The following is a 14,916-nucleotide window of genomic DNA, read 5'->3' as shown; positions in this document are numbered from 1 at the left end:
GACACTTCTCCAAAGAGGACATACAGATGGCCAATAGGCATATTAAAAAATGTTCAACGTCGCTAATCATCAATGAAATGCAAATTAAAACCACAATGAGATACCATCTCACAGCTGTCAGAATGGCGCTCATTAACAAATCAACATACAAGTGCTAGTGAGGGTGTGGAAAAAAGGAAACCCTCCTGCACTGCTGGTGGGAATGCAGACTCGTGCAGCCGCTGTGGAACACAGTATGGCATCTCCTCAAAAAATTAAAAGTGGAACTGCCTTTTGACCCAGCTATCCCACTTTTAGGGATATACCCTCAGAATCCAAAACACCGATTCAAAAGAAGATATGCACCTTCATGTTTACTGCAGCATTGTTTACAATAGCCAAAATCTGGAAATAGCCCAAGTGTCCATCAGTGAACAAGTGGACAAAAAAGCTGTGGTATATTTACACAATGGAATACTATGCAGCTGTGAAAAAGAAAAATATGTTTTTCAACTGCTTGGATGGACCTAGAGATTATTATGTTAAGTGAAATAAGCCAGGCAGAGAAAGACAAATATCATATAATATCACTTATATGTGGAATCTAACGGACACAATAAACTGAGGAACAAAATAGAAACAGAGGCAGAAGGATAGAAACAAGAAACAGAAGAATAGTTGTCAGAGAGAAGGGAAAAGAGGAGATGGGATCAGCGAAGGTGAAGGATTAGCCAAATTATATAGACATAACACATAGATACAGATAACAGGACAGCAAATCCCAGAGGGAAGGAAGAAGGGCGGAGGGGGATAAATGGGGGTGGAATAGGGGGCATGCTGTTGGGGGTTCAGGTTGTCAGATTGAGTGGTACAGTTGAATCTATGTTAACAATAAATTTTAAAGATTAATAAAAATAAAATAAAATGCAACTAAACACATTAACAAATTATAAAGAAAAAAATCTTGACAACAGCTACAAAAGAAACTGTTCCAACTACACTCATACACTTACAACTTTTAAAAAACAAAAATAACACCAAATAACCAAAAACTGTTAGCAAACAGGAAATAGAAAAGAATTCCTTTAACTTAATTAAGACTATCTACAAAAACTACAGAAAACAGTATTATTAAATAATGAAACACTTTTCTTTGATATGGAGAACAAGACAAGAGTGGTCGCTGCAGCCATTTCTGGGTAACACTGCACTGAGGTCTTAGCTAGGGCACTGATGCAAGAAAGAGAAATAATGAGGAAAACAGTAGGAAAGAGGAAACAAAACTGTATTATTCACAAATAGCGTGAACATGTACAAAGAAAATTCAAAATAGTCTAATATATTTTCTAATACATTTCTGACTTAGCTGACTCTCCTACATTATTTTCCTTTTTAACTAAAAAAAATGTATGAGTATATAAAAATAAATGTATACTTTGTGTTAAAGCTATAAATTACAGTTTACAATGGCATCCAAAAATCAGCAATCTAAATTAGAATTGTTGCCATCCAAAATAGTCCATGGACTATTCACAGTTTTTGGATATTTTATATTGTTTGTCTTCTGAAAATAAAAATGGATTTTTTATTATAAAATAGATTTAATGTTTATTGTGAAAATATTCAAATGCATAAATATATAAGCTATCTAATGCCTCCAAACTAAGTACTAATAAGAGTCAGGTGTATTTGCTTCCAGATTTTGTTCTAGTTACACATGCACATGTATTTTACCAGGGTATTCTTCACGTACCATTATCAAATGTCAACAGACCAACTACCCTCCATACCTACTATACTCTTTCAAAGAATCCAAATAAAGTTAAGCCTGGTATAATTTTCCAAAAAGCTGCTTCTGTGCTAATTTATGAGTGTGTTCAACCAATTACTGCTTATAAAATAAAAACTTACTGTGTTATATATTCCTTCAATGGTTTCTGGTCCATCAGTGGATTTAGCCACTACTTTCAGCTTTCCAGGTGAACCTTTCTCCAATTGTTGAACCTAGTAACAATAAAAAATGTAATGATTCTATTTAATGGATACAGAAAATAAATGGACCTTAGAGCATATGCATGTGTGTACATGTGTGTGTAAATGTATGTGTGTGTGTGTGTCTATGTATTTAGGTTTTTGAACTAAGTAGAAACAGATAAAAGAGGGCTGTCACAAGATACATTTTGGACGTAGAACAAAGTTAATTGATTAATTAGAGGTAGCATAAAAAACAGGATGAAGAGATGTTTCCTCATCTCTTATCAGGAGAGACACCTGAGCAGGATATCTATATAAATAAAAATGTAAATGTTCATTTGTTCAAAATCTTAAATCTCTAAAAGTTCTTCATTGATTGCTTTGAAATTTTGACACAATGTTGCACTCAAATACGTGCATGTTTTTATGCTTTTATATACCTACTATTATATAGATGTCACACGTGTGACAGGTAAAAACATGCTTTTTTGAAAAACAGCACCATCTGATGGACGTAAAAGCAACACACGCTATACTAAATATTTTACAATTCCATTTCAATGTTATGGGAGAAATATAAATGGCACATGGCTGAAGATATTTTCTGTTGAATACGCAAGGAAAATTCAAATATGAACATGGATTTCACAGCAGAAATCTACAACAAAGCGTTGATAATGATTGAAGATTTCTGCTTAGAAATCGCGAACAAAGTTCTCAATCAATTGGGAATGCCATCACCGAATCGATCTGCTGCTGCTTCGTTCGATGTAGAATTGCATCGTGAACAAAATTACAACACAGTGATCTCTTGTCATATGTGCAATCAAATATTCCTAAGCTAACGCTTGAGCAAAAAGGCATTTACGATCAAATAATGCAAACTGTCAATAACGGAGTTGGAGAAATCTTCTTAGATGCTCCAGGAGGTACTGGTAAAACGTTCCTAATTAGATTGATTCTGGCAGCAATTCGATCCCAAAATGATACAGCCTTAGCTCTTGCATTGTCCGGAATAGCTACAACATTGTTCCCAGGTGGAAGAACTGCTCATTCCACTTTGAAATTGGCAGTGATCATTCAACTCATTGAAACTCCCACGTGCAACATTTCCAAAGCATCCAGCATGGGAAAAGTATTGCAGAAATGCAAACCTATTGTTTGGGATGAATGCACAATGGTGCACAAAAAATCGTTCAAGGCTCTTGATCAATATTGCAAGATTTGTGTGGAAACATCAGACCATTTGGGAACATATTAATATTGCTTGCAGGAGATTCAGGCAAACATTACCTGTAATTCCTCGATCGACACCAGCAGATGAAATAAATGCTTGCCTGAAATACTCTACTTTGTGGCGACACATAAAGACGTTAAAATTAACTACAAATATGTGTGTCCAGCTGCAAAACGATCGATCAGCTGAGATATTCTCACATCAATTGCTGGAAATTGGGAACAGAAAGGTGACGATTGATATGACCTCAGGACAAATTTCATTGCCTCATAACTTCTGCAATTTAGTGATGTCAAAAAGAAGAATTGGTTGAAAAAGTATTTCCCAATATTAAAACCAATTATAAGAATCATGACTGGCTGAGTGAATGAGCTATTCTTGCGGCCAAGAACATAGATGTCTACGAAATCAACAATATCATTCAAAGCGAGGCAGTCACATACAAGTCTGTCGACACTGTTGTGGAAGCAGATGAAGTGGTTAATTATCCAACAGAATTTTTGAATTCACTTTATCTGCCAGGGATGCCACCGCATGTACTGCAATTGAAAATCAGCGTGCCAATTATCATGTTGTGAAATATCAACCAGCCAAAGCTTTGCAACGGCACACGGCTTGCAGTAAAAAAATTAATGAGCAACGTTGTAGAAGCAACAATCTTGACAGGACCTTTCAAAGGTGAAGATGTCCTCATTCCTTGCATCCTATGATTCCAACGGATATACCATTTCAATTTAAGAGATTGCAGTTCTTTGGCCCTGGCCGGTTGGCTCAGTGGTAGAGTGTGGGCCTGGCGTGCAGAATTCCCGGGTTCGATTCCCGGCCAGGGCACACAGGAGAAGCGCCCATCTGCTTCTCCACCCCTCCCCCTCTCCTTCCTCTCTGTCTCTCTCTCCCCCTCCCGCAGCGAGGCTCCATTGGAGTAAAGATGGCCCGGGCGCTGGGGATGGCTCCTTGGCCTCTGCCCCAGGCGCTGGAGTGGCTCTGGTCGCGACAGAGCCACCCCCCGGAGGGGCAGAGCATCGCCCCCCTGGTGGGCAGAGCGTCACCCCCTGGTGGGCGTGCCAGGTGGATCCTGGTCGGGTGCATGCGGAATACAAAAAAAAAAAAAAAAGAGATTGCAGTTCCCAATTCGGTTGGCGTTTGCAATCACTATCAACAAAGCTCAGGGCCAATCTTTAGAATTGTGCCATTTAGATCTAGAAATGAATTGCTTCTCACATGGACAATTGTATGTTGCGTGTTCTAGAGTCAGCAAACCAGACAATCACTATATCTGCACAGACAATGGAACAACAAATAATACTGTATACCCACAAGCATCGTGAAATTAAACATATTAGAAATGTGTGCTTTCTCTGTTCTTTCCTTTCCATTTATCAGACTGAGCCACAGCAACGTGTGGCCAGGTACAGCTGGTATACTATAAATCTGAGCCACTAACATTAAGATAACAAAATGTGGGCCTAAAGAAGACTGCCCAGGTCAAAAGGGCAGAAAAGTGAAGAGGGACCAGGTGCTGTGATGTTTACAAGTTGAGTACCCATGGGACCACAGGCTGTGGGCCAGCAAAGCAGAGGAGGGAGTGCGTTTCAGACGGACAGAGTCACCAAATGCTGCCAGAGGCCCTGTAAGACAGGACAGAAGATGCAACCACTGGCTTTACAACAGGGAGGTAGACAGAGCCTGACAAGCCGTTCCAAAGGAGTGGCAGGGAAGCAGCTGAGAGTCCCAGGCAGTGGGAGACGTGGTAGGAAATGACAGAAGTTTTCTTGTAAAGGGGAAAAGAAAAATGGGACCCAACCAGAAAGGCAGAGGGTCTTTGTTTAAAGATGAGAGAGCCTGAGGGCATGACAAGAGGGGTGAGGATGCCTCCCACAGCCAAGGAGGAGGAGACAGGGACAGATTAGGGGCCAGTTTAGTAGATTCGGGGTGGGAACGCTATTGTGAAAGCAATGAAATGAAGGAGGGGTAAAATAAAGAGTTAAGGAGAAAGTAAAAAGAAAATAAAAGGAACTCCAAATGTCATTTAGACTCACCATCACAGGTATAAATTTCCTTAGGAATTTAACACCATGTTGTTCCATGTATAAACCCACTTTCTCTGCCATTTCTTGATCAAAGCCACGAAGAAGGACTGAGCGCACCATAACTGTGACATCTAAGCCAACACCAGCAAGAAACCCTGCACACTCCAGAGCCACGTAAGACGCACCGATCACTAACGTTCTGCCAGGGCAATATGGCAGAGAGAAGAGGTCATCACTGAAAAATAAAAATAAAGAATACCTAGGCAATAAAAGTGAAATGAGTTACTTAGGTTTCAATGGTCTTTTGTTGACTGAATTGCAATTTGGGGCATGAGTGAAAAATACTAAAAGAAATATAGAATTTGAGGCCCTGGCTGTTTGGCTCAGCAGTAGAGCACTGGCCCAGCATGTGAAAGTCCTGGGTTTGATTCCAGGTCAGGGCACACAGGAGAAGAGACCATCTGCTTCTCTACCCTTGCCCTATCTTTCTCTCTCTTCTCTATCCACTCTCTCTCTGTCTTCCCCTCTCATAGCCATGGCTCAAAACTATTTGAGCAAGTTGGCCCTGGGCTCTAAGGATGACTCAATGGCCTTGCCTTAGATGCTGAAATAGCTTGGTTGCTGAGCAACGGAGCAATGGAGCAGTGGCCCCAGATAGGCTAGAGGACTTGCTGGGTGGATCTCAGTCCAGGTACATGTGGGAGTCTGTCTCTCTACCTCCCTGCCTCTCACTTAATTTAAATATATATATATATATTATATATATAATTTTGGAGTGTGTAATAGTGTCTCCTGTGGAGTAAGAAATATTAGACTATATTATATTGATAAGAAGAAATATTTTGTTTTGGATAGGTATGTGTTCACCTGAGTAACAGCCCAACAAAAAATGTATATATATATTTTAAGTTAGGAGGGCTGATAGAGAGACAGACTCCCACATGCGCCTTGACCAGGATCCACCCAGCAAACCATGCCTGGGTCCAATGCTTGAACCAACTGAGCTATCCTCAGTGCCTGAGGCCGACACTTGGACCAACCAAGCTATTGGTTGAGAGGTGAAGAGTTAGAGAAGAGGGAGGAGAAGAGAAGATGGTCAGTTTTCATGTGTGCCTTGACCAGGGATCGAACCCAGGATGTCTCCACGCTGGGCCAATGCTTAATCCACTGAGCCAGCCAGCCAGAGAGAAAATGTATTTTTCTTTTTCTTTTTTTTTATTAAGTGAGAGATGGCGAGGCAGAAACAGACTCCCACTTGCACCCCGACCGGGATCCACCTGGCAAGCCCCCTACCAGGTGGCCATGCTCTGCCTATCTGGGTTTGCTGCTCCATTGCTCGGCAACCAAGCTATTTTAGTGCCTGAGGCGAGGCCTTGGAGCCATCCTCAATGCCTAGGGCCAACTTCCTCAAACTGTTTTGAGCCATGGCTATGGGATAGGAAGAGAAAGAGAGAAAGAGAGAGAGAAAGGACAGAGAAGAGAGAGAGAGAAAGGGGAGGAATGGAGAAGCAGATGGTCGCTTCTCCTATGTGCCTTAACCTGGAATCAATCCTGGGACTTCCACATGCCAGGCCAACATTCTATCACTGAGCCAACTGGCCAGGCCAAAATGTATTTCTTAATGTGCATCTGGCAAAAAAAGCTTGAAAGTCATTGTACTATGTTACACATTGTCCTCTTATAAGCATCCAGGAGAGATTCCTACTAACCTCAGTGTTAGGAATAACCACGCTTCTCCCAATCAGCTGCTTCATTATTATTATACCAGACACTAAAACCTAAAGCTAATTGTATTCGCTTCTTCTCTTTGGCCTCTAAGAAGTTTAGAGCCAAATTCCCAGAGCAATTACCTTGAAACATAGAGCATATGTTTAAATATGTAAATCTGACTTTATTATTTATCTAACCTTATTTTCCCTTTGCTCCATTATGTTAATTACATAGCTTCTTGCATTGCATAAAAACCTTTATTCATCAGTTCAAATCTTTGTGAAATAAGACAGGGAATAAACTGAAGACACATGAACATAATACAGTTTACAATTTAAACGGCCTATTTAATCTTACCTAGTAATACAGTGCTCTTTATCTCCTTGGATTCCTAGATACCGTGGCCTTGCACCTGTTGCTATGACAAATTTTGCAGCAGTATAATAAGTTTCCTGTCCTTTTCTATTGGTTGCCTTGAAAAAAGAAAAGTAAACTTCACTTTTCAACCAATACGACAAGGTACCAGACAACATGGACAGATTAGTTACTCCCCTCTATGGAGCTTCCCATCAACAGGAAGAGACATGCAAAAATAATAACGCAGTGTGATAAGCACCCCACAGGAAACGGAAGCCTTGATCAAACAGTAACCAAAGACCATAGTGGAGAAGGAGCCGGGAACTGCAAAGCCAGGCAAGAGCGGTTTCAAAGGGGGCAGCATTTCAAGTGAAGGTGAAAAAACGGAAAAGATTTTAGTGAAATGGAAACCTAAAGAGAGAGAATTCCATAAAAATGCACACAGGAGGCCCTGGCCGGTTGGCTCAGTGGTAGAGCGTCAACCTGGTGTGCAGGAGTCCTGGGTTCGATTCCCGGCCAGGGCACACAGGAGAAGCACCCATTTGCTTCTCCATCCTTCCCCCTCTCCTTCCTCTCTGTCTCTCTCTTCCCCTCCCGCAGCCGAGGCTCCATTGGAGCAAATCTGGCCCAGGCGCTGAGGATGGCTCTGTGGCCTCTGCCTCAGGCGCTAGAGTGGCTCTGGATGCAACAGAGCGACGCCCCAGATGGGCAGAGCATCGCCCCCTGGTGGGCATGCCGGGTGGATCCTGGTTGGGTGCATGCGGGAGTCTGTCTGACTGCCACCCCGTTTCCAACTTCAGAAAAATACAAAAAAAAATGCACACAGGCATTAAAGCAGCTTGTGTCTGGGGAATGGAAGTGGCCAGAGTGACAGGACAGGAGGATATGTGTCAGGAGTGAAATCACACAGAATTATGCCAAGTGTAAAGATCATCCCAAAATTCCAGGCTCTGGAGCATCAGCAAAGGCTGGTAATTTTATTTTCACTTATACAAGTAAATCATTTACATTTAAAACATTCAGAGAGCAATGAAAATGCTCAAACAAGGAGGTAGTTTCAGTGGGACCGAGGGAGAGCAGCCTTGCGACAGGGGCCGCAGCAGACAGACGGTGTGCGCTGCGAGGATGAAGTGGAGGACCGCAGTTTCTTGCGGGCATAACTGGAGAGACCTGGTACTAAATGAGGAAGCCTCAGAAGAGGCAGGTCTAGCTGGAAACAGCCAGCTCGTTCAAACCCCTGCTATAGACCAGCGTGTGACAGTTTGAGAACTAAAACTTGTACTTCTACTATGTTACGTGAATGATGTACCCCATGGATGAGACACACATTTCTTTAAAAAATTTGGGGTCTAAAAACTGGGTGCTTATCTACAGTGGTTGTAGGATTTTTTTTACTTGCATTTGCTATTTTTTCGCGCTTGTTGAGGAGTTGTATGAATTTTACAGTGAATAAAACTTGAGTTCAGTAACTTTATGTAATACATTTTTTTTTCAAATTTTGGGCCCCAAAATTAAGGTGTGTTTTATACATGGGAGCGTCTTATACATGGGAAATGCCGTAATTCAAATTAGCCAGTGTATGGTTCTCTAGAAGTACCTTTAAGTGGACCACCTCCACCTTTCTAGAGACAAGAAACGATTACAAAATAATCTCAAGTCCTGTCAAGACCATTGCAAGTTGTGCTACAGAAGCAGAGTACAAAAATAGACTAGGCATTGAGGATAGTATTTGTTCATCGTTCACAACTCCAATTTAAGGTTTGTGTTCATCAAAATGGCCTATTTTCTTACATATTCATCTCGTAATAAACACTATAAGTTTATAAAATAATTCTCATGTTACTTTTATTAATATTTTTATGAATAATATATATTAAAGTTCTAATTAAACTTTCCTTTTTAAAAAGAAAACTACTAAAATTTTTGCTATTTTTACTGTTTAAACATTTTTTTAAGATGGCAATGAAATCAAAAGGCAAATAACTTTAAGAGTTTTTTAAAGGCAATTCTTTTTTTTTTTTTTTTTTTTGTACTTTTTCTGAAGCTGGAAACGGGGAGAGACAGTCAGACAGACTCCCGCATGTGCCTGACCGGGATCCACCCGGCACGCCCACCAGGGGTGACGCTCTGCCCACCAGGGGGCGATGCTTTGCCCCTCCGAGGCGTCGCTCTGCTGTGACCAGAGCCACTCTAGCGCCTGAGGCAGAGGCCAAGGAGCCATCCCCAGCGCCCGGGCCATCTTTGCTCCAATGGAACCTTGGCTGCGGGAGGGGAAGAGAGACAGAGAGGAAGGAGGGGGTGGGGGTGGAGAAGCAAATGGGCGCTTCTCCTATGTGCCCTGGCCGGGAATCGAACCCAGGTCCCCTGCACGCCAGGCCGACGCTCTACCGCTGAGCCAACTGGCCAGGGCCTAAAGGCAATTCTTTAATTTAGCCAGATATGTGAAGTCCACAAACAGTGGAGGAAAACATGTGCATGCATGGTCGCACATGTTCTACCTGTATTCTTAACAAGTGCAACAAAATGTTAGTTCATGGCAAATACAAGCAGTCGTAAAGGAAAAGCAATGAACAAGACAAAATATGCAAATAGTACCTTTATTTTATGATGTTCGACAAATTCGCCATAGGAATTGACATAGGCCACAGCCTTCTCCCTCAGAGACAGCCTGTAGTTCCAGTTCAGGGAGCCGACATGGTTTTGGATAGCTTCTGTCATGGTCTCCCAGCTGTGCTTCACTGAAATAACCAGGGTGAAGCCATTAAGTGTATCTGACTGTAAGTGGTGAATTATATATAACCACACATGAGCCACATGATAATATTGCTTTAAAAATCAAGAAGTGAGCCTGACCAAGCAGTGGCGCAGTGGATAGAACATCAGACTGGGATGCAGAGGACCCAGGTTCAAGACCCCCGAGGTTGCCAGCTTGAGCACGGGTTCATCTGGTTTGAGCAAAGCTCACCAGCTTGGACCCAAGGTTTCTGGCTTGAGCAAGGGGTTACTCGGTCTGCTGTAGCCCCACGGTCAAGGCACATATGAGAAAGCAATCAATGAACAACTAAGGTGTCGCAACGGAAAACTGATGATTGATGCTTCTCATCTCTCTCTGTTCCTGTCTGTCTGTCCCTATCTATCCCTCTCTCTGACTCTCTCTGTCTCTGTAAAAAAATAAAAAAATAAAAAAAATCAAGAAATCAGTAGAAGATAATTGGCAACTTAAACATTTTTGATACAGTTATGGTTTATCTTCCTTTTTTATATTTCAAAACATAGGCAAAAAAGCATAGTTCTGAAAAGAAAAAAAAAATCCATGGAGGATAGAATGGGGGAAACTAGCTCTCCTCTGGCCATGCATGCAAAAGCTACGAGGCAGGAAGATCCTTTCTACTTGGGAGCAGCCAAGGCCACTCACACTCTGTGACGGCCTGTTGCACGTGAACTTCCTTCTGCATGTGAATACCAGCAGGTCTCAGGTATGAGCACTGCACATCTGCCTCCCCAGACAGGTCCAGCTACTCCCATTCGGTACACCCGACGATGGTTTTATGATAGCAAATATCCTACATTTCTTTATGATAAATGTGGTTAGTACTCACCATTGCACACCATTTGTATTAAAATCTTTGCCCACTTCCTGTTGAAATTGAGGTGGGAGTTGATGGAATGAGATTTCTCATCATCCCCATATCTTCCTGGTGGCATTGATTTCCTGCATTCATCTTATCTGCTGATGCTGGTTCCCAAAGGAGACACCATCTCTATGCATCACCATGTTTCTAAGACACAGGCAGTTCAGGGCTCCCATCAAACTAGATGAGATCCCCAAAGACAAACCCAGCCAACTCAGGGTTCACCCTCTGATCACAATTGGAGACTCACCCAATTAAGCACTCTCAAGAAAGCCCCACCACTCATCAGGAACATGGGAAATTATGGTGCAAATAAGGGACAGAGGTCACAGTGCAGATGGCTGGCCAGTATACACATTTATGGCTCATAAGTCACATCACATTTTTTAGGATGCCAGTGTATAATAAAGTCAACTAAGATTTTGCAATCTACAGGGTCATTCTGGTGACTACATTACCTGACCCCCACCCCAAGACCTCAGGAGTTTACAACCCAGCAGTGATGAGGCTTTCTACAATGGCACATTCCTCCATACCTAAGATACCTCGGCCTCACTCCCCTAATAGTTGGAAAAGTATTCTTCTAACCCCTAAAAAAAATTTATCTCAGGGACCTAGTCAGTAAAATTCATACTTCATATCCTTGTTTCTGGTTCTTGTTTTAAGAGACATTTTATATTAGAGGTTCCCAAACATGGCTGCATAACAGGACCACTGGGAATCATGTTGAAAATATACAGTCTGGGACCTCAAATCTATGCAGTCAGGAGGGTCTCAGAGCCCATACAGTTAAAAAGCTCCCCCAGGAGATTTTAATATGTCGAGTCCATAGACTTGTATTTCGGAACCACTTGCTCTACTATTTTATTAATCTGTGTAGTCCTGCAACAGTATCAGAACTTTAAATAGTGATGAGAAAAGTCATTCTCCCTAAATTCTCAACGATTAGCTATCCCTCCCATACTTTTCAATACAAACTTTAGAACAATCTGTCAAGTTCTAAAAAGAAAAAATATTTTTGAGTTTTCCTGGACTTACACCATACATAGTTACATAATTATTGACTATACTCCATATGCTGTACTTTTACATCCTCATGACTTTCCTGTACTGCTAATCCCTTCACCTTTTTCACCCAACCACTCCAAACACCCTCATCTCTGGCAACCATCAAAATGTTCACAGTATCTGAGTCTGTTCCCAGTCTGCTTGTTGATTTAGATTGTTTTTTAGACAAACACATGCCACATACATGTGAAATCATATGGCGCAGGTCTCTCTCTGTCTGACTTATCTCTCTCAGCACAATTCCCTCTAGGTCCATCCATGTTGTTGCAGAAGGCAAGATTTCATTCTACCAGCTTTGCTGGGTAGAATGAGTCACATTCATCTGTTGATGGACCCTTAACTTGCCTCCACACATTGGCTATTGTAAATAATTCTGCAATGGGTATGAATGCATATGTCTTTTTGATTTAGTGTTTTGGGTTTCTTCAAATAAATACCAAGAAGTGGAAGTGCTGGGTCCTTCTTTGTCTCTTGTGTTAAACGCCTTTGTTTTAAAGTCTATTTTGTCTGGTATAAGTATATTAGGTGCATAGATATTTATAATAGTTATATCTTCCTGTTGGATTGCTCCCTTTATCATTATGTAGTGGCTTTCTTTATCTCTTACTATAGCCTTTGTTTTAATGTCCGTTTTGTCTGATGTAACTATTGCTACCCCAGCTTTTTTTCCATTTCCATTTGCATGAAATGTTTTTTCCATCCTTTTACCTTCAGTCTATCTGCATCTTTTGTTTTAAGGTGTGTCTCTTGTAGACAGCATATATATGGGTCCTGTTTTCTTCTCCATGCAGCTACCCTATGTCTTTTGATTGGATCATTTAATCCATTTACATTTAAGGTTATTATTGATATGTAGTGGTTTATTGCCGTTTTATTCTTTAAAGCTGTATTCTTCTTTTGCTATATTCTTTTCATACTTTGATCTGTTTACAACAGGCCTCTTAACATTTGCTGCAGCATTGGTTTGTTTGTAATGAATTCCTTGAGCTTTTTTTTGTCTGGGAAGCTTTTTATTTCTCCATCAATTTTAAATGATAGCCTTGCTGGATAAAGTAGTCTTGGTTGTAGGTTCTTGTTCTGCATTACTTTGAATATTTCTTGCCACTCCCTTCTGGCCTCAAGTGTTTCTGTTGAGAAGTCGGATGTCATCCTTATGGGGGCTCCTTTGTAGGTGATAGCCTTTTTTTCCCTAGCAGCTTTTAATATTTTCTCTTTATCACTTAGCTTTGTTATTTTAATTATGATGTGTCTTGGTGTAGGATTCTTTGGGTTTCTCCTCAATAGAGTTCTCTGTGCTTCTTGAACTTGTTAGAGTTTCTTCTGCATTAATTTAGGGAAGTTTTCAACTATGATATGATTGAACAAAGTCTCTATGCCTTGTTCTTTCTCTTCTTCTTCAGGAACCGCTATGATGCGATGTTATTTCTCTTCATGTTGTCACAGAGCTCTCTTAGAGTTTCCTCAGACTTTTTGAGTCTCTTTTCTTTTTTCTTCTCTGCTTTCATGCCTTCATTCAACTTGTCCTCCAACTCATTGATTCGATCCTCAGCTCCATCCATCCTGTTTTTAATTCCTTCCATTGTGGTCTTCATTTTTGATATTGTATTTGTCATCTCAGACTGATTCTTTTTTAATATATCAATATCCTTTTTTATACTTGCTATTTCTTTATTTAGGTGTTCGTAATGACCATCCACTGTTGTTCTAAGATCCCTAAGCATCCTTACAATCATTATTTTGAACTCTGCATCCAGAAGTTTGGTTATTTCCATATCACTCAGTTCATCTCCTGGAGGTTTCTCTTGTGGTTTCATTTGGAATGCACTTCTCTGTCTTCTTATTATTTCTGTGTGTTTGGGTGTATTGTTTGTAGAGCTGGTTGAGTCTAGGCTTGGTGTTGTCTGCCTCCAGTTTTAAATTGTGAGAGAGTCTGGATGGTGTTTTGACATAGGCTGAATCTGTCTATTGGGTGCACTGTCTCTAGGGCCTCCCTGGAGGGTAGGCCAAGCTCAACAGCTACCTGTACCCTGCCCAGGGCCACCAGCATGAGCTCCAAAGCAATATGCAGAGACCTGCTATGCTTGCAGGTGCCAGGGTAGGCCAAGCTGTCACTCAAGTTCAGCTGCTTCTAGTGCTGGGCCTGGGGCCACTTAGTGAGAAGTATAAATATATGGAACACCAAGGCCAAATGCTGCTGGTTGAGTAATTTTAGGAAAATCCAAAGCATGAGCCATGATAGGTCATTTGTATGGAAAAGCCACATGGAAAAGCCACAGGTTGGGTTGAGTCCAAAAACTCAATGGAGCAAGGTCTCAGAGAATCACTAGGGTGCACTGAACTGTGTAGCCTGGTTGATGGAGACTCAAATACAGCGTCCACCTGCTGCCTCTGTGAGGGGAGAGAAGAAACAATGGTACCTGCCCCTCTTCTTCTGCACTTCAATCTGGCAGAAAGCTGCCCCTCCAGCTCTCACCCAATGCCAGACTACTCAGTTCCTCCCTTTATGCCCTTTGTGTTCCAGCACTGAACCTCAGAGTGAGTGAGTCCAAGGAAGTCTGTGCATGGGCCCTTTACAAGGAATGCCTGGGACTTAAGCAGCCCTCCACTGTTCCAAATGATGGTAGTTCTGTAGTTTAGTTGTAATTTTGATGTGGCTGTGGATGGATTTGAATACCGCATATACCCATCTACCATCTTGACTGGATTCCCCCAATATCTTTTCTTATTTATTAAAAATTTTCCCATCTATTTAAAAATTCCTATATTTTCAACAATTATCTCATTTGGATTTAGGTGTGTGTCTTGTAAACAGCATATGAAAGAATTTTGCTCTTTACTCAACCTAGAAATCTGGCTAAAAGATGGCTCTTATAGTCAACATCTTATTTTATTCCATTGTCTTGTTTGTTTTAAGTTATGTTTCATGCCT

General features: G+C 41.3%; 1 protein-coding gene across 1 annotated transcript in view; it reads right to left on the bottom strand.

Annotated features, from left to right (window-relative positions):
* TXNRD3 (thioredoxin reductase 3) overlaps positions 1-14,916 on the bottom strand; it is a 66,403-nt gene that overhangs the window by 24,005 nt on the left and 27,482 nt on the right. The window contains exons 7-10 of the mRNA XM_066352685.1: positions 9,883-10,025; positions 7,288-7,403; positions 5,230-5,455; positions 1,891-1,983 (exon numbers count right to left, since the gene is read on the bottom strand). Of these exons, the coding sequence (XP_066208782.1) occupies positions 1,891-1,983; positions 5,230-5,455; positions 7,288-7,403; positions 9,883-10,025 (578 nt within the window). The remainder of the gene's footprint in view (positions 1-1,890; positions 1,984-5,229; positions 5,456-7,287; positions 7,404-9,882; positions 10,026-14,916) is intronic.

This window comes from Saccopteryx leptura, chromosome 11, assembly GCF_036850995.1.
Source record: "Saccopteryx leptura isolate mSacLep1 chromosome 11, mSacLep1_pri_phased_curated, whole genome shotgun sequence".
In the NCBI taxonomy this organism is placed as follows: Eukaryota; Metazoa; Chordata; class Mammalia; order Chiroptera; family Emballonuridae; genus Saccopteryx; species Saccopteryx leptura.
This window is presented reverse-complemented; position numbering and strand designations above follow the sequence as displayed.